This window comes from Lepidochelys kempii, chromosome 5 (genome assembly GCF_965140265.1).
Source record: "Lepidochelys kempii isolate rLepKem1 chromosome 5, rLepKem1.hap2, whole genome shotgun sequence".
NCBI lineage: Eukaryota > Metazoa > Chordata > Testudines > Cheloniidae > Lepidochelys > Lepidochelys kempii.
Genome location: NC_133260.1, coordinates 40,295,209 through 40,322,202, shown reverse-complemented (window position 1 = coordinate 40,322,202; position 26,994 = coordinate 40,295,209). Strand labels below are relative to the sequence as shown.

At 40.6% G+C, this 26,994-nt stretch overlaps 1 protein-coding gene across 3 annotated transcripts in view; it reads right to left on the bottom strand.

Moving 5' to 3' along the window:
• IPO11 (importin 11) overlaps window positions 1–26,994 on the bottom strand; it is a 297,819-nt gene that overhangs the window by 65,892 nt on the left and 204,933 nt on the right. For all 3 annotated transcript variants that reach the window (XM_073344033.1, XM_073344034.1, XM_073344035.1), the window contains 2 exons: window positions 20,425–20,538; window positions 15,191–15,312 (listed from right to left, as the gene is read on the bottom strand). In XM_073344033.1, coding sequence (XP_073200134.1) covers window positions 15,191–15,312; window positions 20,425–20,538 — 236 coding nt within the window. The remainder of the gene's footprint in view (window positions 1–15,190; window positions 15,313–20,424; window positions 20,539–26,994) is intronic.

The following is a 26,994-nucleotide window of genomic DNA, read 5'->3' as shown; positions in this document are numbered from 1 at the left end:
GATGCAGTTGCGAAAAAGGCTAATACCATTCTAGTGTGTATTAACAGGAGTGTTGTATGTAAAACACAAGAGATAATTGTCCCAGTTTACTTGGCACTGGTGAGGCTTCTGATGGAGTACTGTGTCCAATTCTAGATGTCACACTTTAGAAAGATGTGGACAAACTGGAGAGAGTCCAGAGGAGAGCAACACAATTATAAAAGATTTCAAAAACCTGACCAATGAGGAAAGGTTAAAAAAACTGTGCATGATTAATCTTGAAAAAGGAAGATGGAGGGGAGACCTGATCATATGCTTCATATATGTTAAGTCCTGTTCTAAAGAGGACAGTGATTGATTGTTCTCCATGTCCACTGAAGGTGTGGGACAAAACGTAATGGGCTTCATCTGTAGTAAGGGAGATTTAGGTTGGATACTAGGAAAAACTTTCTAACGATAAGGAAAGTTGGCATCTGGAATTGCCTTGCAAGGGAGGTTGTGGAATCCCCATCATTGAAAGTTTTTAAGTATAGGTTAGACAAACACCTTTCATAAATTATCTAGGTTTACTTGATCCTTGCTCAATCCAGGGTGTCTGCACTTGATGATTTCTCGAGAGCCCTTTGAGCCTTACATTTCTATGATTCTATGTCTAATTCTCTCCCTCTGAAGACATTGATTAGATTTCCACCAAAGTAAAAATGCAACCCTTGACTCACTTCCAGCCACTTAGTCCAAAACTTTTGTCTTAGGTGGGGAGTTGTGATTAACTTATCTTTACATGTTAGTTGAAGGGCAAGTTCACAACCATCAAGAGGTCTGTGATTCATGCAGTCATTAGTATCTCTGTTTAACAGTAAAACGCAGCAGAAGGAAAACTTTTTATGGAAGCTATAACTCAGGAACCCCTTGGTCAAATGACCCCAATGGGGATCATTAACACTACCTCACATTCCCATGTGTAACACCAAATTTCAAGTATTTTGATTAACCACTTGGATTTCAGAGAATAAAGATGGTGGGAATAGAAATCCTTTCACTGCTTTTCTGTATTAGTGAATGTGTAAAAAATTAACATTTTTGTAAATGCTGTTCTCAGTTTGGGTCCTCCAAATATTTAGTGGGTGCCACACACTGCCTTGGGTAAAACTCGACAGATTGGGACCATTTTGATGTGCATCATATCAATAATTTGTTCTCTAACACTGGGCAAACCCCCCTCCACCCTCCAAACCTGGAAACTTTTTGAAAAATGGCTAAGGGGTGGGGGGTAGGGGGAGGTTGTGTCTCCAAAACCTCTGGCTCAAATAAGTGTAAATTTGCGTCACTAACTCTAACCTGCACCCTTCTGAGGCATACCAAATTCCAAAGACATCTGATGAAGCATGTTGAATTTAGAGGACTTAGAAAGGTCAACCTTTCAACAGATGTCACGACGAAAGCTCAATTAGAGGGGCACTGCCACACCGTTGTAATACAATGAGAAAATATTGTAGAACTTTGAATACAGACATAATATAGTTCAGACTCTTCTTTTCATTTAGAATAGGAACTTGTGATTACTTTGATAAAGTAATTGTAGCAGAAAGGCTTACTGAACAAAAGATTGGTGTTTAAGTTGCGGTTTTTCACACTGCTAAATCTTTGACTTTGTCATTTTTCTCTGTCCAACAGAAAGACTTGAGTTACAAAGGAAACTTTTAATGATGAGTAGGCTAAGCCTCTGGCAAGCCTATTTACAACAAAAGAAAATGTGCATTTTCATTTTCATTGAGATAATTGTTATAATTTGCTCTCTGTTGGCTCATGAGGATAGTTGAAGGACAGGTAAAGTAACAAAAATTGTTAGTGATATTCATCATAATTGAAAACTTAGGTACCACAGATAGCCTTCTGTTCTCTGATGTAACATTTGAACAACTTGCAAACACTGTGAGAGGGAAATAATAATCAGGTTTCAGAGTGGTAGCCGTGTTAGTCTGTATCAGCAAAAACAATGAGGAGTCCTTGTGACACTTTAGAGTGATTGTTTCAGGCAGATCTCTCTCAGGGCAATACATGACCATATACAATTTTGGGGGGGGGGGGAAGAGAGAGAAAGTGTGATGTTACTGTGAAAAGTGACTGTAAACACGGCACTGTAGTATTCCAGGTTTAATGTCTCACTGACTTCCATGCCAAATGTGCCAGGTTTACAAGTACATGTATGTTTTACTTCACTGCCAGCTCTATGCAAATATTTTAAATTTCTTGAGGGAGAGTGGGAGGCCTTTGTTTGATTTAGATGTAGGTCCCATTAAGTTTTACTCCACCTCAGGTGGTCTCAGTGCCATAGTTCAGATGCCCCAGAACATTCTAAGATGGATTAGTTGCATTTAACAACTCCTGTTCCCTGAGGCGTGGTACATGACTAAGAGGGGGATCTGCACAAGCAATACTCAAGAAGGAGAATGGAAGATTTCTTAAGTGAGTTCTAAAGAGGTTAGTTTTCTAGGATCAGTAACCAACTACAGACACAGAACCCCTCAAACCACTTTTATGAAGCCCTCAGGGGAGTGCGCAGATGTATTTGTTCAAGATTCCTGAGATTATAGTTCAACGTACCTTCATTCAGTGCTGACTTGCTTTGTTGGCACTGCCAGTGCTAATCATAGCACTCACAATAGCACGTTTATTTCCAAGTTGGGAACCTGGACCTGATAATGTAAACTCAGAATCACAAGCCTAAGGTTTGCACAAGTAGCCGGTGTCGCCCTTCCTACTATAAAAACTGGCCATCAGAATTTAAGACAAAAAAAAAATTAAAAGTCAAACCATAAAAATGCAAATAAATTAGATCTAGGCTATATGCAAACATGTATTGATTTAACTAAAATGGGGTTCCTAAAACCAGCTAAGTTATTTCAATATCAGTTAGGGTTTGGGCACACTTTCTTACCAACGTTAGCTAAATTGACATTAGCCAGTTTTATTCCAAAAATAAGATTGTCCACACAAAGACTTGGGCCAAAATAACTAAATCACTTTTAGTTTACACTATTTGCTATTTTGGTTTGTGTGTGTGTGTAGACCGGCCTTCAAACTAGGTCCGACAGAGACATAATATGATATTAAACTCCTAATTAATAATATGGCATATTACAGTCCACACAGAAATGTCGTGAAATTTCTGCAATATATTTAAATGATCATGAAACAGTGAAAACAAATAAAAGCAATTGCATATTTCTCATTAACACCTTACATAATATTAAGAATTAAAAGTCAACGGCTATTCCAAATTAAGGTACATCTCACTAGAGAGTTTAATTGAAATGTAAGTGTTAACAGGTCTGTTCGTGAAAATGCTTCTATTCAGAGAGAGGACAATTTTAAAAGAGTTTATGGATTAATAAATTTTAAGGCCAGAATAGACCATAATGATAATCTAGTCTGACCTCCTGCATAACAAAAGCCAAAGAACCTCACTCAATGATTTCTCTATCAAGATCATAACTTCTGGCTGAACTACAGCATATCTTTTAAAACAATATCCAATCTCAATTTCAAGACTTCAAGTGATGTAGAATTTACCACAATCCCAAAATAAATTGTCCAAAGGTTATTTTTCCTGGCTGCTAAAAATGTCCATCTTATTTCTTATCTGATTTTGTCTAACTTCAGCTTCTCACCACTGGATCTTACTATGCTTTTTTCCGCTGGACTGAAGAGATGTCTACTATCAGAAGACTCTTCTCTATTTAATAATAATAAAAATACCACCTAGGTCTTATAGGTACTTGTAGACTGTGATCAAGTCTCCTTTCAACCTCTTGGATCAATAAACAGATGGAACTTCTACAGTTTCCCAATATAAGGAATGTTTTCCAGACCTCAAATGGTCTCCCTGCTAGCTGGAGTGCATCTTTGATGGGGCTCAGAACAGTGAAGACTCCCTCAGGTGAGTGAGGGGTAGGGGATCTCAACCAGGAGCAATTAAGGCAGTGCTTCACATGTGCCTTTTAATTCCTTCTCACCCTCCCACTTGCCTTCAGTTTGTATGTGGAGCTGCTTCTCTTTCCCTTTTCCTTGTGCTGCAGAATGTGCGGTAGGGTGCTGCTTGCTGCATCTGACTTGTCCATTACTGTTGCCACGGATAGTGGGGGTGGTGATGGAGTCCATGGCTCCTGTCGGGAGACGCTGGAGTGGAGGGAGATTGTTTGGTTTACTGTCGAGGCAAGTTGCCATTTCAGGCTCCATCCTTTTCATCCTTTAATTAGTTGCTGATCACACAGGAGGCCAGGGGTCTACACTGATCACCAGTTTTGGGATCTGTAAGAGATATTTCCCATATGGCAAAACTGGCTAACTGCTGTATGGCTTTTCACCTTCAATCCAGCATCCGGGAGGTCGGGTTTGGGGGTGAAGGTGTTAAATTACAACTGTTCCAACTTTGGCAGGTTCTAGTGTGGTTAGTGAGTTTAAAGGAGGTCCAGTTTGAGGTCACTGTAACCCAATGTGATGCCTGGGCACTGGTCCAGAGCACAGCAATGCACAGTGAGGGGTTATGTCTCCATGTCTTGTGCAGCATTTGTCCACATCCTTTTTGAAGGACACAGTATTCCAGTAATGGTCTGACTAATGCCATATACAAAAGTAATACCACCTTTCTACTCCTAATCAATATTCCTCTGTTTATGTATCTAAGGACTGTGCTTTCCTCCTTCGCTACAGAATCACACTGGAAATTTATAATCAACTAGTTATCAACCGTGACCCCTAAGTCCTTTTAGAGTCACTGCTTTCCAGGATACAGTTCCCCATCTTATCAGTGAGCCCTGAATTCTTTGTTCCCAGATACATGACATTGCATTTGTCTGTGTTAAAACTCATGTTGTTCAAATAAGCCCACCTTACCAAGTTGTCTAGATCAGTCTGTGTAACTAACCTGTCTCCACCATCATTTATCACTCCATCAATTTTTCTGTAATCTGCAAATAGTATCACAATGATTTTATATTTTCTTACGGAGAATATACACCTAATTTGTTTTAATCACCTACAATTGCCCTGAAACATGCCATATGATCAATTCAGCCACTAACTGTCACTTCTTTATCATGTTTTTTATTTATTCATTTAGCAAAATTTCCACTCTATTACTTTCAATATAAAGAGGGCAGGTATTAAGACACATGGCTCAGATGTTACTTTTTCATTAGAATAGTACAAAAATGGGCATTACACCACTACAAGCACAATAGAAATACAAAATGAACAGCTTTGTATTTCTTTTATTTATAAGAATTTATTTTAATTCATTTTCAAATTAGATGTTTACATAGCACTATGAAGCTGTAAAATTCTGCATGATTTCTGAGTATTTACATCTCAACAGATTCAATTTTAACTTTTAAAATGGTCCTCAATTCTACCATTAGAACACCAAAAAAACCCAACAAAAAACCAAACACCACAATAAGGATCAAAAGACTTCTAGAAGAACTACTTAAAGAACTAATGGTGATGTTAAGAATAATGAAAGCAGAAATGGAGTGCTGTTTCCATCTCTTTGCTTTCGAATGCAGAAAGACATGTTGCATGTTCAATCTTTAACAATTTGAAATTTAAAAAAAAAACATTTTGGTGTAACTTTCCCATCTATGAAATTGCAATGATGGCTTTGAAGAGATAGAAATTGAATAAGGAATCACAATCACTAATACAAGAAACTGCATTTTGCTGAAATGCAAGTCCCTTTTAAAAGATGAACTTTGTCTAAAACAATTAATACTGGGTGCTAAAGTTGAAATGTCATAGTATAGAGGTGCCTTCCGACCACAAAGCAACAGAACAAAGAATTCTGAATCTGGAGGAAAGGCCTAGTCTCAAAGAGAACTTTAATCTTATGATGAAAGTGCAAGATGTCAAAAAAATTATGGCTTTGAAGACAAAGATGAATAATTTGGTTCAGAGAAATGTTTCTGAAAGAAATCTATATTTACAACTGGAACCAAAGGCATGCTTTTATGATTATCTGTCAATTTCTATGCAATTATCTTTGAAAAAACCTTAAAAAGATACGTAAAGAAACAAACAAGATATAATTTCCACATAAAAGAAAATTTAACTGAAGAAAACACATTATCTTTGTTTATATGAATAATATCAAATTGTATTGACAAAAACTCTCACAGTTGTATCAATGCATGTGTGTATTTTTGAAACCATCTCAATCACTCAAACAAGCTCCAAGCCGTTGTAGCTAAAACACAAACATCAAGATGAACAGATACCTAAGCGTGAAAGGAATATTTCATTCTTAACAGTAATATTTTAATCAGTAAATCTAACAAATGTAGAATCATGGATCAACTTAAACGTAGTGCACTATGGGGAGGGTGGAGGTGGAAAGGGGCAGTTTTAAATGGTTGAGCACCAAATAATTTTATTCCCAAATTAGTAGAAATATCTAGTCTAGAGAAACCAGAAATGGTAGGGCAGCTCTTAATTATTTTTTTTACCGGCAACTCAACACTGTGTCTCCCCCTATTTTAATCATAGGGGTTCCATCGACCTATCTACCACCTCTCAGGGAGGTGGATTACCTACACTGACAGGAGAATTCCTCCTGTTGATGTAGGTAGTGTCTAAGGTGAAGGACTATAGCAGTGCAGCTGCAGCGGTACCACTGTAGCATAACTAGTGTAGACAAGCCCTGAATAACTGATTAAACCATTTTCTTTGATATCATAGGATTTAATTAAGGTTGTTTACTTTGGCCAATTAGATATTGTTTAGGTTATCGAGGATATATCAAACAGGACTCAGCTGTCCTTAAACAAAATTCTTTTGATCCATTTATATATGGTTTTAGTTATCGGTGATATATTAAGACTAAATGCAAAATAATTTTGAGAAATAATACCTTGGTTTTAATTTATCAAGAGAAGAATGCTCCGGAGGCAGGTCTCTCTCAAAGTTGTAATCTCTGTTGAAAGCTCTCCATAGAGAGGAATACATCAGAGACTGTACCAGAATGGGCCAGAAACCATTGTTTATCGTTTGTGTTCTGTTTTGTGGTGTTTTATATGAGCCTTAGTCAGGAGGTGGGGCTATCAAGAAGGCCAGGGCTTTATAAAGCAGTGAGCAACTGACCAGGGAGCTTTGCAAACAGGGGCCACTAACAGGGAGTTTCAAGAGGGAGTTTGGAAGGGGAGTGAAAAGGGGGCGAGGTACACTTGCCATTCTTTAAAATCTTTAAACTAAACTACAATCAAAACTTCTTGATTTTAACAAAAACCCTATCATTAACCTAGGTAGCTGTAGGAGAGAATTCAGGCAGAAGCCCAGCAGTAAAGTAGGGGCTATCCTGTTTATCACACTCAGTGTACCATGTATGATTACCTGCCCTGTGGGTGGGTGGTATATGTGTGCATTCAGTGCAAGGAGCTCCTGGCCCTCAGAGACCACTTACGGGCTTTGGAGGCCAGGGTGGCGGAACTGGAGGAGCTAAGGGAGGCAGAGAGGTATGTTGATGAAGCTTTCCGGGACACTGTAGATTTGTCCCACCTCCGGTCAGACAGCCCCTGAGCTGTTGAAGAGGATGAAAGGCCCAGAGAAGGAGAGCAGTCAACAGGAGCAGAGAGAAACCTTCCCATAGTTGGGACCCTCTCTTCCAGATGATGTTGGGGTATCCTCTCGCACTGAGGTTACCTCTCTGGGGGAGGGAACTCCAGTCACTAGGAAAAGTCAGGTGTTAGTAATGGGAGATTCGATCATTAGAAACATAGATAACTGGGTTTGTGAGGACCAGGAGAACCGTATGGTGACTTCCCTGCCTGGTGCGAAGGTTGCGGATCTCTCGAGGCATCTAGATAGACTTATGTGTAGTGCTGGGGAGGAGTTGATGGTCGTGGTACATGTAGGTACCAATGACACAGGGAAGGGTAGGAGAGACATCCTGGAGGCCAAATTTAGGCTGCTAGGAAAGAGACTGAAATCCAGGACCTCTATGGTGGCATTCTCAGAAATGCTTCCAGTTCCATGTGCAACGGCATGTAGGCAGGCAGAGTTTCAGAGTCTCAATGACGATGATGAGACGATGGTGTAGAGAGGAGGGGTTTAGATTTATTAGGAACTGGGGAAACTTTTGGGAAAGGGGGAGCCTATACAGGAAGGATGGGCTCCACCTAAACCAAAGTGGATCCAGACTGCTGGCACTTAACATTAAAAAAATTACAGAGCAGTTTTTAAACTAAGAGATGGGGGAAAGCTGATTGCTGCAGAGGAGCCTGTGGATTGGACAGAGACTTCTCTTAGAGGAGAGTCTATTGATAGAGATTTTCTAGGTTTTATTCAGGAGGAGGGGATGGAAGAGGATAAAGTATTGGCCAGATCAGATGAGAAACAGTCACATAAAAAAGAATCTGACACATCATAAAAGGGCAGACAAATAAACAGTGACAAGTTTTTAAAGTGCTTGTACACAAATGCTAGAAGTCTAAATAATAAGATGGGTGAACTAGAGTGCCTCATGTTAAAGGAGGATATTGATATAACAGGCATCACAGAAACCTGGTGGAGTGAGGACAATGAATGGGACACAATCATTTGGGGTACAAAATATATTGAAAGGACAGAACAGGTTGTGCAGGGAGTGGGGGGGAGTGGCACTATATGTGAAAGAAAATGTAGAATCAAAGGAAATAAAAATCTTAAATGAATCCACATGTTCCATAGAATCTCTATGGATAGTAATTCCATGCTCTAATAGGAATATAACAGTAGGGATGTATTATCAACCACCTGACCAGGAGTGATAGTGACGATGAAATGCTAAGGGAGATTATAGAGGCTATCAAAATAAAGAACTCAATAATAGAGGGGGATTTCAATTATCCTCATATTGACAGGGTACATGTCACCTCAGGACGAAATGCAGACACAAAATTTCTCGATACTTTAAATGACTGCTTCTTGGAGCAGCTGGTACAGGAACCCACAAGGCGAGAGGCAATTCTCAATTTAGTCCTGAGTGGAGCGCAGGATCTGGTCCAAAAGGTAACTATAACAGGACCGCTTGGAAATAGTGACCATAATATAACAACATTTAACATTCCTGTAGTGGGAAGATCACCTCAACAGCCCAACACAGTGGCATTTAATTTCAGAAAGGGGAACTACGCAAAAATGAGGAGGTTAGTTAAACAGAAATTAAAAGGTACAGTGACTACAGTGAAATCCCTGCAAGCTGCATGGACACTTTTTAAAGACACCATAATAGAGGCTCAACTTAAATGTATACCCCAAATTAAAAAACACCATAAAAGAACTAAAAAAGAGCCACCATGGCTTAACAACTATGTAAAAGAAGCAGTGTTATATAAAAAGGTATAAAAAGGAATCTTTTAAAAAGTGGAAATCAAATCCTAGTGAGGTAAACAGAAAGGAGCATAAACACTGCCAAATTAAGTGTAAAAATGTAATAAGAAAAGCCAAAAAGGAGTTTGAAGAACAGCTAGCCAAAAACTCAAAAGATAATAACAAAATGTCTTTTCAGTACATTAGAAGCAGGAAGCCTGCTAAACAATCAGTGGGGCTCCTGGACAATCAAGATACTAAAGGAGCACTTAAAGACGATAAAGTCATTGCAAAGAAACTAAATGAATTCTTTGCTTCAGTCTTCATGACTGAGGATATTAGGGAGATTCCCCAACCTGAGCTGTCTTTTGTAGGTGACAAATCTGAGGAATTGTCCCAGACTGAAGTGTCACTAGAGGAGGTTTTGGAATTAATTGAGAAACTTAACAGTAACAAGTCATTGGGACCAGATGGCATTCACCCAAGAGTTCTGAAAGAATTCAAATGTGAAATTGCAGAACAATTAACTATGGTTTGTAACCTGTCCTTTAAATCAGCTTCTGTACCCAATGACTGGAAGATAGCTAATGTAACACCAATATTTAAAAAGGGCTTTAGAGGTGATCCCAGTAATTACAGACCGGTAAGTCTAACATCAGTCACAGGCAAATTATTTGAAATAATAATAAAGAATAAAATTGTCAGACACATAGAAGAACAAATTGTTGAGCAAAAGTCAACATGGTTTCTGTAAATGGAAATCATGTCTTACTAATCTATTAGAGTTCTCTGAAGGGATCGACACACATGGGGACAAGGGGATCCAGTGGACATAGTGTACTTAGATTTCCAGAAAGCCTTTGACAAGGTCCCTCACCAAAGGCTCTTATGTAAATTAAGTTGTCATGGGATAAGAGGGAAGATCCTTTCATGGACTGAGAACTGGTTAAAAGACAGGGAACAAAGGGTAGGAATAAACTGTAAATTTTCAGAATGGAAAGGGGTAACTAGGCTCTTACGTAAATTAAGTTGTCATCTGGATGGGAAGGAGGCAAAGTCTGCAGCAAGCACAACCAAAATGGTGACTTTAAATCTGCAGCTGCTAGTCTCTGTTAGATTAAAAGGGCCACAGACTAGAAGAGCATACTAGGAAAAACACACTAGGAAACGCATCTACAAAAAGCCAAAGCAAAACTAAGCAGTTCAGAAGGCAGGAAGGGGAAGGAAACAAAAGTCAGGCTGTTTTCACCATCTCTACTGTGCCATTCCTCTCCTTCAGTCCCTCCTCCTCATTCTGGATTAACCTGGTGTTCTCCACAGTAAGAAACACAAAGACAGATCAAACCCACCTTGTCACATGGCTGAAGCATCAAGTCAACTGAATGGGAAATCTTTAGGGGAAAAACTTACTCACTTTTTCTGTGTATGCATGTGCTTGGATAACTCAAAAGAGTTTTGTTTAAAAATTTCCAACTTAACTTGTGCTTGAATGACTAATGAATTCGGAAGGCCTTTCTTTTAATGCAAGTTACAGACCTGTGTACTGAGTACATGAAGTATAAGTTCCTGGAACTGCAGAAGATGTACAGGACTATAATCTTCAATAGTGGCAGGGCAGTTATTTGATCGGTGATTTTCATAGCCCAACTGATTCTCTTTGAGAGGGTATTTTGGACCTGGCAATCTTACTAGGTGTCATATAGGAAAATTGTGAAATTTTATGATGATCTGATTTTGTACATGTGACATAAATTAAATAAATATGCTTGCTAACGACTGAAGTTTTACTCAAGGATAGAATTCCTCAGCATCTTCTTCTTGCAACAATGACTTGGAAACTGCACAAAAAGAACTTGTAATTTGCTCACTACATTTATAAGATTTTAAAGTTAATGGTGTAATAAACTCAAATGTTATAGCTAGTATATCCTGAAATGAATACATTATGGGAATCACAAATATGTTATTGCAGAAAGTTGAAAGAGCATTGCTTGCTGGCATGAATACTGTGTGCCTCACCACATTAATATCATCCTGCAAGCCCATCCTTACTTGAATGAATAATCCTATTGATTTAAATGGTGTTATTCATATGAATAAGTCTTTTCAGGTATAGGCCCAATATTTTCAATTTAAGTAGGGCTGGTCCCCATTAATATTTGGAAGGAAGACTTCTAGTGGAAAACAAGACTATGTGCAAACCACATATACTTTCCATACCATAATGTTGCAACTAGGTCTCAGGTAAGGTAAACAACTGAAAATGAAAATGTTAACTTAAGAAGTAGCCCAACTTTTGGAGATGGAGAGAAAAAAAATGGGAAAGTATTCCCCAAAAGTAAAGAGCATCCTTCACTTGAGGTTTACTCAGATTCTTTTATATTTTGTGCAATTTTCCCATCTTCAATAACAAGCAGCTTAATAGTTTTCAAAAATACGCTTAAGTTCATCTGTCCCATGGTCACAAACAATACTACAGTCTGGAATCCTCATCATTTAATCAGACTATACATTTTTTCCCCCTTTTAGATAACGCACCTCTTCTCCTCAAACAACATTCAGCACAGAACATGTTATGGTGTATAAAACCCACATACTGTCAACACACAATCAGTATGATATAATGTAAAACACGCATTTCAAAAATACATTTTGTCTGTCTTCAGTTATATGAAGACCCAACATTAAATGATCATATAACGAAAAGCACATTTTATAGTAAACCATCACACCTGTGACAGGCAAGGTCAGCTGAAAGGGACTACACTGTGTTGATATGTACTACTGCACTCATATCTCTTTTTCTGAATGTTGGATCTGAAGAGAAGTTTGAGTCAGCATCTTAATGCCTATGGAAAATGTACCAAGTCAGACTAAGAAACGTTACTACAACTGAAACAGAACTACCATATGTTCAAGAAGGCCTCTGGCAGAGTGTGAGCTCACAGCAAGGAGTGAAATGACCCCCTTTAGCCTAATAACATTGCTTGATGCAAGATTGTATCCCATTAGCTAAGGATGACTGACTTTTTGGCAATTCTTAAGACATTAGATTACACATAAGGGAATCAGATTTCTTGAGTTCTGCTGAAAGACAAAACTTTAAAGCTCTAAGTAAATCCAATGAATGTCAACTTTATGACATTTCATTTCAATTGAAATTATCACTGTTGGAATTCATAATTATCATATATACGATAACTATGAATTCCAACAGTGATAATTTCAATGCCAGCTATTACACTGTTCATCATTTTAGCAAAAAAACAGAACAAAAAACCCCATCCAGTTTATGTACTTATCTATCACTGGTGGATGTAGTAGGGCACACTGAGGAAGGGGCAATGATGTAGCTGGTTGCTAGTGTGGTCTTCAGGGGGAGGAATTCATATTTTTCCATTTTTTTGTTCATTAACAATATATTAGATATTCAACACCCCATCCCTCCCTAAAGATAAATCAACTATGTCCTGCTCATCAAAGGAGAATGGAAGAGGAAGAACATTCACTCCCTAATGGCAAAAGCTTTGCACACCTACCAGATGTTCAAACCTTAAATAATCTCCCAACTCCTACCTGATGCTGAAAGTCCAAATGCTCCCTAACCAGCTGCCAAAATCTCCAGCTTTCCACATAGCAACTTCTATACAACTACATGTTGTAAATGCACATTCTTTGGCACTAGCCCAGTATCCTATCTTTGGACAGTGGCCAGTGCCAGATGCTTCAGAGGGAGTGAACAGAACGGAGATTGAGAGATCTGTCCTGTTGTCCAGGATCCATATTGTGGTATGTAACCCATGACTTAAATCAGCTTCTGTATCAGATGACTGGAGGATAGCTAATGTGATAATTTTTTTTAAAAGACTCCAGAGGCGATCCTAGCAATTAGAAGCCAGTAAGCCTAACTTTTGTACCAGGCAAACTGGTTGAAACTATAGAAAAGAACAGAATTATAAGACACGTAGATTAATGCGATATGTTGGGGAAGAGTCAACATGGCTTTTGTAAAGGGAAATCATGCTGCACCAGTCTATCTGATTTCTTTGAGTGGGATCAACAAACATGTAGACAAGGGTGATCTGGTGAATATAGTGTACTTGGACTTTCAGAAAGCCTTTGACAAGGTCTCTCACCAAAGGCTCTTAACCAGACCAAGAAGTCATGGGATAAGAGGGAACTGGTTAAAAGACAGGAAACAACGGGCAGGAACAAATGGTCAGTTTCAGAATGGAGAGCGATAAACACTGGTGTCCTCCAGGGATCTGTACTGGGACCAGTGCTGTTCAACATATTCAAAAATGATTTGGAAAAAGGGGTAAACAGTGAGGTAGCAAAGTCTGCAGACGATACAAAATTACTTAAACTAGTAAAGTCCAAAGCAGCCTGCAAAGACTTAAAAAAGGGATCTCACAAAACTGGGTGACTGGGCAATAAAATGGCAGAGGAAATTCAGTGTTGATAAAGGCAAAGTAATGGGAAAATATTGGAAAACACAATCCTAACTATACATACAAAATGATGGGGGTCTAAATTAACTGTTACCATTCAAGAAAGAGATCTTGGACCCACTGTGGTTAGTTCTCTGAGAACATCCACTCACTCTACAGCAGCAGCAGACAAAAAAGCTTAGCAGAATGTTAGGAACCATTAGGAAAGATGTAATAAGAAGACAGTAAATATTATAATGTCACTATATAAATCCATGGAATGCCCACACCTTGAATACTACATGTAGTTCTGGTCTCCCCATCTCAAAAAAAAGATATATAAAAAATGGAAAAAATACAGAGAAGGGCAACAAAAATGATTAGGGGTATGGAACAGCTTCCACATGATAAGAGATTAAATAGACTGGGACTGTTCATTTTAGAAAATAGACAACCGAGTGAGAATATGATCGCAGTCTATAAAATCATGAATGCTGTGGAGAAGTGAATAAGGAAGTGTTATTTACCCCTTCACATAACACAAGAACCAGGTGGTCACCCAATGAAATTAATAGGCAGCAGGTTTAAAAGAAACCTAAGGAAGTACTTCTTTACACAACATACAGTCAACCAGAGGAACTCATTGCCAGAGGATGTTGTGAAGGCCAAAAGTATAACTGAGTTCAAAAAAGAATTAGGGTGGTAATAACTACAAACCTTGGATGGAGGGGCACAGTTGTTATTCTCTATATACAGGAATAGCTGAATCAGATTTGGACCCATGTTCTCAAACTGAGTCCTAGGCTCAGAGTCCATGGAAGATCATGTGGTGGTGGCGGCGGCAATGCCTCCATACACACAGACAAAGCTTATTTAGAATGCCTTATTTCTCCATGATAGGTCCCAAGAGTAAAAGGAGCAAAATAAAATAAGCTGCACCTATTGGGTTCACATACATCTACACATGCAGCTTTCCTCCCCCCCATTGTCATGCTGAAAAAGATCCTATAGCAGACAGATCTGCTCTGATATGAAATAAGACCAAACAAAAACTGTCCTCACAAGGGAACATCAAAACCCTAACGAGCAGATTGATCCAACTACTTAAATGTGGAAGAGAGAAGCAGCAACTCTTTAGTTTTAAACTGGGGGGAACCTGAAGCACAATTATCTACTTCATATATTCAATATGTTCAAGTAATGCTGTCCAGGAGAGAAGCAGACAAATTATAGTAGCTATGCAGAACTAAAAAGGAGAAGAATTATTTCATACTATTTTATATTAAGCTTTTTCATTTCTTTGGTCACTAACAACAGACACAGCAAAATTATTTATCAATATATTCTTCTTAAAATGTTTAAAAATCATCAGGCAAGTTCTTTTTAATTTGTTTTAATATTAGTGATAAACAGAGTGATATCTATTAAATTTTGCTTACCTATTGTCTGATGGCAGAAGTGAAAGTAATGCCAAAGCTGAAAGCTTTCTTCTTTCTGGCTGGGTAATATTATCCATGCGGTCAACCCACATTTCAATCATGTTACCAAGAAGCTGGTCCAACTGCAAAAACAATCCCCGCCAAAATATTACATATAGTCTACAAATGCAGTGTTAAACTCTTGATGTAGGAAAGTATTTCCCTGTATGTGAATATATGTAAAAGTGAGACTTGTTTCACATAATCTGAATGTGTATATTTCAGTATATTAGAAATTCAATTATTTTACTTTTGCTCTTAATTTAGATAATCTAATCTGACTTCCTGTATAAAGCAGGCCATTTAATTTCTCTCACTTACCCCTGTTTTGAGCCTAATAACTTGAGGTTGACCAAGCATATCTTCCAGAAAGGCATCCAGTCTTGATTACAAGACTTCAAGATATAGAAAAACCACCACTTCCTTTGGTAGTTTGTTCTAGTGATTAATTACCTTACTGTGAAAAATCTTTGCCTTAATTCTAATTTGAATTGGTCTTGACTTCAATTTCCAGCCATTGGTTCAGTTCTTGTTATACCTTTCTCATCTAAATTAAATGACCCTTTAGTATCCAGTATTTTCTCCCATTTAATTCAAACTAAAAAGATTGAACTCTAAGTCACTCACTGTAAGGCATACTCTTGGGCCTTGGTATTATTTTTGTGGCTCTTTTCTGAACTCTCTCCAATTTTTCAATATCCCTTTTAAAATGTGGACACCAGAATCAGACAGTATTCTAGTACTGGTCTCAGCAACACCATATACAGAAGTAAAATCACCTCCCCACTCCTACTCAGAATCTATATTATGAAGTTTCAGATTAATCTGTGTGAATTCATGCTTTTCAATTAATTAACTCACTGCACAGAAACAGCATTTTGGATGCTAGGTAATACATTCGGTAAGTGCACTATATTTTCACCCTCTGAGCAATGGTTTCATGGTAAATTTATACTATAGTACACTGTAAGCAAATCAAGAATGATTAAATTCTTAAAAAACTAGAAAAGAGTATGCATTTTCAGTTGTAGAGTAAATAGTTATGTTGAACACAACTGTTGGACAGTATATTTAAAGAAGGAAAGTGCATCCTCTACTTTCATGTTGCTTTCTTACAGTTCCTTGGAATGTTAATTCCACCCAGGTATGTGATTGCCTTTCAAATGAGTGACCTGGACGGTGTGGGCGCGCGCGCATATATTTTCTTTTTGTTTTGTTATAAACACATTTCCTTAACAATCTGAGGTGATCATGTGATTCAACCTCAGAGCTAGCATACACGTTTATCTTCAAGAATCAGAGTAACTGCTGACACTAAAAGGCAGATTCCTATTCCTATTGAAGTCAATGAAAAAAAACTCCCATTAACTTCAACAGAAGCAGGATCAGTAGACCGAGAGAGAACTAGCACAAGCTGGCAGGCCAGAAGGGAAAAAAAGGGAGGTGAGAGATAGACAAAGAGAATGAATCAATTGATGGAGAAGCCCAGATGCGAATCTGAGTGCAATATAAGCAAGAAAAGCCCAAGTGAAGAGTGAAGGGACATGATGACTTCAGTGGATGAAGGTCAAGCTGTGTGTGGGGGTGTGTGTGTGTGTGGGAGGGGGGAGATATTTGGCCTTGTAATCCAATGGCTATGAACTGAGACAGAGGAAGAAAATAAGTCCAAATCTCAAAGAGCACCCTGGGGAGGATGTACAGTCTGAAGTGAATTGTATGTCAGTGGTCTGGCTATTGCAGGCAGGGGAGATGGGGAGGCGCCGAGTCATCACCCACACGAGCCCCCACTCAGCCAGGGCCACCTCCTGCCTGCGTTGGGTGGTTGCAGCTCCCAGCCTTGGCTACGCAGGGAAGTCCCTCCTGACCAAGGACAGGACAAGGAGTAATGGTCTCAAGTTGCAGTGGGGGAGGTTTAGGTTGGATATTAGGAAAAACTTTTTCACTACGAGGGTGGTGAAACACTGGAATGCGTTACCTAGGGAGGTGGTAGAATCTCCTTCCTTAGAAGTTTTTAAGGTCAGGCTTGACAAAGCCCTGGCTGGGATGATTTAATTGGGGATTGGTCCTGCTTTGAGCAGGGGGTTGGACTAGATGGCCTCCTGAGGTCCCTTCCAACCCCGATATTCTATGATTCAAGGCAGGGGGAGTTGGAGGGGGAAAGCAGCGAGCGACGGGGGAGGGGGTGAGAGGAGTGGATGGGGGCAGGGCTTTGCGGGGAAGAAGCAGGGTGGGACCTGAGGAAGAGGCAGGGCTTTGGGGAAAGGGATAGCTCAGTGGTTGGAGCATTGACCTGTTAAACCCAGGGTTGTGAGTTCAATCCTTGAGGGGGCCATTTAGGGGTCTGGGGCAAAAATTGGGGATTGGTCCTGCTTTGAGCAGGGAATTGGACTAGATGACCTCCTGAGGTCCCTTCCAACCCTGATAGTCTATGATTCTATGAAATAGGCATGGCATAGGCGGGGCTTTGGGGGAACAGGGGGGCAGGGTAGGGTTTGGGGGGAATAAGTGGGGCAGGGGAGGTTCTGGCACTCCTGCTGGAGTGTCTGTTTTTTAAATATTACCAAGTTTGCAACCCTACCACCAAGGACCCTACTACAGAGGATTTCAGTGGTGCATATATTGGTGATGTGGCAGCCCTAACCTTTCTTATTGTTGTGTGGGCTTTTGGTAGCACGCTACAGAGTAAGAGTTGGGAGTAATACTGATTGAGATTGCCTTTTCCTCAGTTTTTTAGGCTACGCCTGCTGGGTGAATTGGCATCATGAGTTTCGGGGAGGCCAGGTACAATGATAAAGGGTAACTGACTACTAAATCTGAAAGACTGTCCTTTTCTCTGCACTTATCTGACCTGACAGCCAGTGGACAGAACATCTAAATTTGTAGATTGAATAGTTTAAGGGAGTGAGATTCACCATCGTGTTTGACACCACCTCCTGTAAACCCAGTTTCTAATATCACAAAACTGGGCTTTAGGTTTCGTGAATGGAGAGAGAGGATGCAATCAGAGAACATAACCACCAATCAGGAATGGATCAATTTTGAAAAACATACAGCATTGCCAACATGCTTTGACCCCCCCTCCCTAATATGTAATTTTTCTTTCTCCACTTTATATCTCCTATTTCTTCTTTTCTCTGCTTGCTTTCTGTCTAATAAGAGTCTAGCTTAGCTGGCAAAGAGACATCTACCTTTTGTAACATTACTGAGTCTGACCAGAAAGGCAAACTAAAAGCAATGCATTAAACAGACTGACACTAATTGTTTGATAGGTCACAGAATGGCTAAGATGACCAGGAGCTATGTCATAGTTTCCCAGCAGCTAGTTTGCAAGTGAAAAAGATGCAGGAAGAATGGGATCTCTTATCCCAGACACAGTCCTGGTTATTGCTGATGTATGCCAGTACATTTGAAGCTAGTGGCATCTGCGGCAGTTCATCCTGGCAGCATGGGTTAGATTTTCCTCCAAAGAGTTAAATTGATGGGAAGGGTGGCTGCTGCTCTTAATCTTTCAGTGTTCAAGAGTTGGGGAAATAACCCTTTGTGACACACTGTACCTCAGAATGACACTCTGTAACCCCCATAGTCATTATTCATATATAGTTGTGATATTTCATATGAAACATGCCATGTAAGGTACCATATGAAAGTCATGATCTGCTGAAACCCGTTGTTCTATCCAAACGTGCGTATCATTAGTGTGCTATGGTTGTTACTGAAATGTGCTGTCACTTTGCTAGTGACACACAAAGAATCCCTGCCCAGGTGGGTGCTGACCACTCATTAATCAACTGTGTGACTCAACTATGCAAGCACCACACAATGGGAACTGATCATTCCCAGTGACTTAGGGCTTGTCTACACTGGCACTTTACAGTGCTGCAACTTTCTTGGTCAGGGGTGTGAGAAAACACCCCCCTGAGCACTGGACGTTTCAGTGCTATAACATACCAGTATAGACAGTGCACCAGCGCTGGGAGACGCGCTCCCAGCGCTGGGAGCTACACCCCTTGTGGAGGTGGGTTTTTTTTTTAGAGCGCAGGCGCTGTGCCGCAACTACACAAGCCAGTGTGGACAAGCCCTCAGCAAAGCCCACCAGGACATGCCTGGGCTAGTATCTGCTAGAATGCCAGGCACAAGGGTATAAAATAAAGGACAATTGCAGCAGGCAAGGGCCTTTCTCCTCTATCACCTACACTGGAAACAACCAGGACGCCAAGAAGACAAAGATCATCTGAGGAGACTGGTCCAGACTTCAGGAGGAAAGTCTGTACATTAAGGACTGGAACATCCAATGTGGTGAGAATATTGCTTGATTCAAATCCTGTTTAGTTTATAGAATATACATTGGGCGCTTATTTTTATTTTATTTGGTGACCATCTCTGTCCTTTTATGCCTACCACTTATAACCACTTAAAATCTATTTTTCTGTAGTTAATAAAACTGTTTTATATTTTACCTAAAACAGTGTGTTTTGCTTGAAGTACTTTGGAAACCTCAGCTCAGGAACAAAAGCTGGTACATGTCTTCTCCACATTAAGGGAGGGACAGACTGGGTTATAAACTTACACTGGTCAGGCTTCTGATCGGGGCAGGGCGGTACAGCTATGAGGTCCTAGGCTGGGGAGCTGTGGGGAATTGGCAAGAACCTCTCTGTTGTTGGTCCATGAGCAGCATTCATGTAACTCCCTGTCTGTGGATGTCTATATAAGTGCAGTACCTGGAAAAGTTTGCAGCTTGTCACAATATCACAATGTGAGAGGGAGTCCAGGTTGGTAAACCAAAGGGCCCAGCAGTACCCCAGTTCCAGGTTTCACCATGGGGAACCCCTCACACCCTTCCCTGCAAATTAGACATCAGTCTGACTTCTCTTAAAAGGGATGAGTTCTCAGAAATGCCCAGGCCTGATGGTTGCCTTGTCTAGTGGTCTACACAGGGTTGTGAGCAGTCCTTGGAATTCACAACAGGAAAATATTTCACAGACATTTCAAAATGTTTTAAAACAAACTTTCTTGGAGAGTGGGAGAAGATAGAAGGGGAAAACAGAATGACCTTTTATTTCCACTTGCACATTTGGGGTACGTCAACCAATAAAGTGTGAGAGTAACTTTACTCTTGTGAATAATAGCACTTGGTGTGCATAGGATCAAGCCTTTCATAAACAGTTCATTTGAAATGCCAAGACAAATCCTCTTACCTCTTGACCACACTCACATGCCATCTGGCTCAGAAGCAGTGAAAAAAAACTTGCATTTTGTAGCAGAAGTCTACCTATGACTCCCAAGTAAGTAGACATCACCACTGGATATCTCTGAAACAAAAGTAAAGAAAACAGAAGATTTTTATTTTAATGTAGAAAAAATACATACTACACTACAGAAATACCAAAACAGTATAGGGAATATAGGGAGAATGCTTGCATGCATTCCCTTTCTTGATGCTTTACCTTCCTTTACCAAATCAGGAATTATTGACGTGTACTACAGAAGCCACCAGAGATACAGTATTGACCTACCATTACCACAAAGGTAGCTCCTATTCTACCAATCTGGACAAACTATTGTAATGTTAGATTCTATACCACTGAGTAGTAAATGCTGTCAGATGCTAACTTTCAAGGTACTGTACAGTTTAGACTAATTGCATCTTACACTATGAAGCATAAATTGTACTGGTAACATGGCATTCTGTTAGCAAATGCAAATTTGGAATGTATTTTTGTAAAATGAGTATTTATTAATTATATCTAGAACTGTTTAATATCTCTTAAAATATTGTTACAGTTCTCTTTGATAGCTTTTGGCAAGTCTATACAGTGGCTAATTTGCTAGTCTCCCAAAATTCAGTTTATATTTTTAAGATGTGCCTTAGCTAGTTACAATAATGGCCTTAGTATTCAGAAGCTCACAGGATTGTTGTAAGATATTTGTATCAGTTAATATTGTTCAATTCAGGAGATATCAATGGTATTTCTGGTATTGACTCTTGCATCTAGCAAGTTATAAACAAATATTTTACAATATTTTGTACTTGAAAAATGAAAAAGCAGATACCCCACAATGATATCTGAGATTTTTTAGACATGGGCAAGTGAATTTATTATAATTATGAGAGAGAAAACATCTTTAATATCCACATCCAGTTTTTTTCTGTATATTTTGTCTTGTGCATCTTTTAGATTATATTTTCTTCTGGGCAGAGACTGTCTTTATTTTTGTGTTTTGTAAACCAACAAGCATATTACTGTCTCTAAATAAATACATAAAAAGAGGTTATTTAGCTTACAGTAATGGATGTTCTTGACATGTGTTGTTTATATGTTTTCCACTCTTGGGTGTTTGCATGGCCGCAGCACCAGTGAGTTGAATTGTTTTCTCCAGCTTGCGCCCTAGCTACACTTATATACCCTCACAAGGGGAAAGCAAAACAGGTGGGGCCAACTATCTCTCAATTGTTACAGATTTCAGTGTTGTAGAAAAGGAGGGAAGATAGTGGAATATATATAGACAACACATCTTCAAGTGATTGCCTATACGGCTGTTGTCTAAACTGGCCATCAGTAAGTTTAGGCTTGAAATTAGACAAAGGTTTCTAATCAGAGGAGTGAAGTTCCAGAACAGCCTTCCAAGGGGAGCAGTGGAGACAAAAAACCTAATTTGTTTTAAGAGTGAGCTTGATAAGTTTATGGAGCATGCCTATAATGGCATAGGGCCCATCTGAAACTATTAGCAAATATCTCCAACAGTTGGAGATGGGACATTAGATGGGGAGGGCTCAGTTACTACAGAGAATTGTTGTCTGGACGGTGGGTCTTGCCCACATGCTCAGGATCTAACTGATCGCCATATTTGGGATCAGGCAGGAATTTTTCCTCAGCTCAGACTGGCAGAGACCCTGGGGTTTTTTTACCTCCTCTACAGCATGGGGCATGATTCACTTGCTGGTTTGTACTAGAGTAAATGGTGGATTTTCTATAACTTTGAAGTATTTAAATCAAGATTTGAGGGCTCCAGTAACTCAGCCAGAGGTTACGGGCATATTATATGTGTGGATGAGGTTCTGTAGCCTGCAACATGCAGGTCATTTTAGATTATCATTATGGTCCCTTCTGGCCTTAGAATATACGTAGACTCCCATGCAAGGATGTCGGAAATCTGAATCTTAAGTAACTAAAGGCTGAAAAACTGACATGCCAAAAGACGTGCCAGCTCTGGAAACCTTCCCTATTCATAGTGCTATTGCATACGGTTTAGTAAATGTATGGATGGAACTCTATGTGGCAGCTCTACATATTCTGGCAATAGGAACATTTCTAAAGAAAGCCACTGAAGTAGCCTGACCTCTAGCAGAGATAGATTTTATATGAACAGAAGCATCCTGTTTAGCCATTTAACAGAGATTGAAACCACCCAAAATCCAGTTCGATAATCTTTGGGAAGAAATTACCTTCCCTTTTACTTCTTTGGCATAGGTTACAAATCATTGAGATGTCTCTAAATGAACTGGGGTTCTAAATAAAAGATAACACCCTAACCATGTCTAGTATGTGTAGTTTTCTTTCTCCATCATTCATATGGGGGTTTGGAAAAAATACAGGCAAATGAATAGTTTGATTAATATTAAAATTAGAAAAAATTAAGAATGAAACTAGAATAAGGCCTAGGGCCATGTCTACCCTTACAAGCTTACAGCGACAAAGCTGTACCAATACACCCTCGAGCAACAAAATTTTTGCTGACATGGCCTAAGTGAGACCTGATCTTTATGAAAAGTCTTCCACTCTGTGTGCAGACATAAGGGTACCCAAAAACTATGTTTGCACAGATAGATGTTGAAAAGAATACATGGCTAATGGTTTGAATGGAGCTAATATAGACCAGCTAACACAATATTCAAATCTCACAAGGGAAGTGATTCTCTAACCAGAAAGGAATAGCTGCAACTAAACCCTTCCAAAACCTAGAAATGGTGGGATATGAAAATATTTTGTAATTTTGAATTTGTGGATGGTAAGCAAATGCAGATGCTAGAGGTACTTTTATTGAGCTATTAGGGAAACCACATTTTTTAATGAAAGCAAGCAGTCCAACATATATAGCAGGGGTGGGCAAACTGATCTGGCCCCTTAGAGCTTTGGATCCCGCCTGTGGGATTGCCCCCCCAGCTGCAGGCCCCGCACCACTCTCAGAAGCAGCTGGCACCATGTCCCTGCAGCCCAGGGGCGGGGCGGGGGAGACAGCTCCGTGCGTTGCTCTTGCCTCCAGGCACCACCTCCCGCAGCTCCCATTGGCCAGGAACGGGGAACCGCGGCCAATGGGAGCTTCGGGGGAGGTACCTGGAGGCATGGCAAGGGCAGGGTGCGGCGCCCTGTGTCCCCTGCCTCCCCCAGGGGTCACAAAGGGACATGGTTCTGGCCACTTCCTGGAGCGGCGCAGCGTGGGGCCAGGGCAGACAGGTATGGAACTTGCCCTGGCCCCAGTGCGCACCACTGCCACCTCGAAGCTGCTTTAGGTAAGCGGCACAGGGCCGGAGCCAGAACCCCTTCTGTACCCTGCCCAACTCCCTGCCCTAAGTCCCTTGCCTGCACCTCACACCCCTCCTGCACCCCAACTCCCTGCCCTGAGCCCCCTGCTGCAACCTGCACCCCCGTGCACCCCAACCCTGAGCCCCCTGTTGCACCCTGCACCCCTACTGCACCCCAGCCCCCTGCCTGCACTTTGCACCCCAACTCCCTTCTCTAAGCCCCATCGCACCCTGAACCCCTCCTGCACCCCAAACCCCAGCCCTGAGCTCCCTCCCGCACTCCGCACACCTCCTGCACCCCTGCCCTAAGCCCCCTCATACACCCCACACCCCTCCTCTGCCCCAATCCCTTGTCCTGAGCCCATTTCTGCACACTGCACCCCCTCCCACACCCCAACCCCCTGCCCCAGCCCTGCACACAATTTCTCCACCCAGATGTGGCCCTCAGCCCAAAACGTTTGCCCACCCCAATATATAGGATGCCTGTTAGGAAAGGTAAAACATGATGTCACTGTGCCCAAATGGTGAACCATTTCCATTTGGCATTATGGGTAGATTTTACAGTCTTTTCTATGATTAATTAGACTACTTTAGACAACCTGGGAGCAGGACCTCTCCAAGTCATTTAAGCAGCAAAGATCTGAGCTGTAAGGTGCAGAGATGGTACATCTTGATAAAGAGTTCCCCCCTCATCTGGAGAGATCAAATACAGAATTAAAGGTAGCAATATTGGAGTCTGACTTGACATTCTTAACAGGTCTGGAAAACCTCGCCAAGCTGGTGCAATGAGAATCATCACTGCAGTATCCTGCTTGAGTTTCCCCGGAATTCACTAAAAAGAAAAGGAGTACTTGTGGCACCTTAGAGACTAACAAATTTATTTGAGCATAAGCTACAGCTCACTTCATTGGATTCATTCACTTTAAAAAGTTAATTGTATCCAGTTTGCAAATTAATTCCAATTCAGCAGTCTCTCATTGGAGTCTGTTTTTGAAGTTTTTTTGCTGAAGTATTGCCACTTTTAGGTCTGTAATCGAGTGACCAAAGAGATTGAAGTGTTCTCCGACTGGTTTATGAATGTTATAATTCTTGACGTCTGATTTGTGTCCATTTATTCTTTTACATAGAGACTGTCCAGTTTGACCAATGTACATGGCAGAGGGGCATTGCTGGCACATGATGGCATATATCACATTGGTAGATGTGCAGGTGAACAAGCCTCTGATAGTGTGGCTGATGTGATTAGGCCCTATGATGGTGTCCCCTGAATAGATATGTGGGCACAGTTGGCAACAGGCTTTGTTGCAAGGATAGGTTCCTGGGTTAGTGGTTCTGTTGTGTGGTTGCTGGTGAGTATTTGCTTCAGGTTGGGGGGCTGTCTGTAAGCAAGGACTGGCCTGTCTCCCAAGATCTGTGAGAGTGATGGGTCATCCTTCAGGATAGGTTGTAGATCCTTGATGATGCCCTGGAGAGGTTTTAGTTGGGGGGGCTGAAGGTGACGGCTAGTGGCGTTCTGTTATTTTCTTTGTTGGGCCTGTCCTGTAGTAGGTGACTTCTGGGTACTCTTCTGGCTCTGTCAGTCTGTTTCTTCACTTCAGCAGGTGGGTATTGTAGTTGTAAGAACGCTTAATAGAGATGTTGTAGGTGTTTGTCTCTGTCTGAGGGGTTGGAGCAAATGCGGTTGTATCGTAGAGCTTGGCTGTAGACAATGGATTGTGTGGTGTGGTCTGGATGAAAGCTGGAGGCATGTAGGTAGGAATAGCGGTCAGCAGGTTTCCGGTACAGGGTAGTGTTTATGTGACCATCGCTTATTAGCACCGTAGTGTCCAGGAAGTGGATCTCTTGTGTGGACTGGTCCAGGCTGAGGTTGATGGTGGGATGGAAATTGTTGAAATCATGGTGGAATTCCTCAAGGGCTTCTTTTCCATGGGTCCAGATGATGAAGATGTCATCAATGTAGAGCAAGTAGAGTAGGGGCATTAGGGGACGAGAGCTGAGGAAGCGTTGTTCAAAGTCAGCCATAAAAATGTTGGCATACTGTGGGGCCATGCGGGTACCCATAGCAGTGCCGCTGATTTGAAAGTATACATTGTCCCCAAATGTGAAATAGTTATGAAGTGAGCTGTAGCTCACGAAAGCTTATGCTCAAATAAATTTGTTAGTCTCTCAAGTGCCACAAGTACTCCTTTTCTTTTTGTGAATACAGACCAACACGGCTGCTACTCTGAAACCTGTCAGAATTCACTGTATCAAAAGTATCTCCAGATAAGCATACATGAGTCCTCTTGACCACAGAATTAGAAAGGTATCTGAAAGAGACCCTGGACTCTGTCTGCCTCTCGAGTAAAAGCTGTTGACTATCAATGCCATGGCAAACAGATCTATAACTGGGTGACCCCATTTCTGAAAAAATCTGCTGAACAACAGATATTTATGGACCACTTATGGTCAGAGGAAAAGTTTCTAGTCAGACAATCTGCAACAGTGTTCATCAGTTCTGGGAGATGAATAACTTCAATAAAAATTCCATGTTTGATGCACCACTCACAAAGCTGGATTATTTCTTGGCATAGGGGAGATGACCTTGCTCCTCCCTGCCTATTTACATAAAAATAGCAGTGGTGTTGTTTGTCATTTACCTGTATAGACTTGCCATGGGTTAGAGACAAAATACTAGACAGGCGAGAAGAATCGTCCTGAGCTGTAAAATGTTTATACGTAGAAGGGATTCATCCTTTGTCCATAGTGCTTGTGTTTGATGATGCCCCAGGTGAGCTCCTCAGCCTTGTTTGGATTCATCTGGCAACAGAGTTAACATTGGAAATAGGTGTACAGAGAAGATCCTTGCATACATGAATTGGATCTTTCCACCACTGAAGCAAAAAGACGACATACTGTGGGATCTGCACTAGCATGTCTATACGGTAACTTGATGGAATGTAGACTGATTTCAGCCATCCTTGCAAACAAAGGCGAAGTCTGCCACGGGGAGTAACAAACACGCACAATGCCATGTGACGCAAGACTCTTAACTGTATCTTATAGCTTTGTGTTGGGTGTTCTGTAATTGAATTATCATGTGCATGATCTTCTTGAATCTGGACTGAGGTGGGTAAGCTGATGCCATGGGGTCCAGAAGAGCACCTATGAATTCTATTATTTAAATGGAATCAGTACAGAATTTTCCTTGTTTACACTTCGTCCAGAATGGCCAAGAGCTGAAGAATGCAATGAATATTTTCCA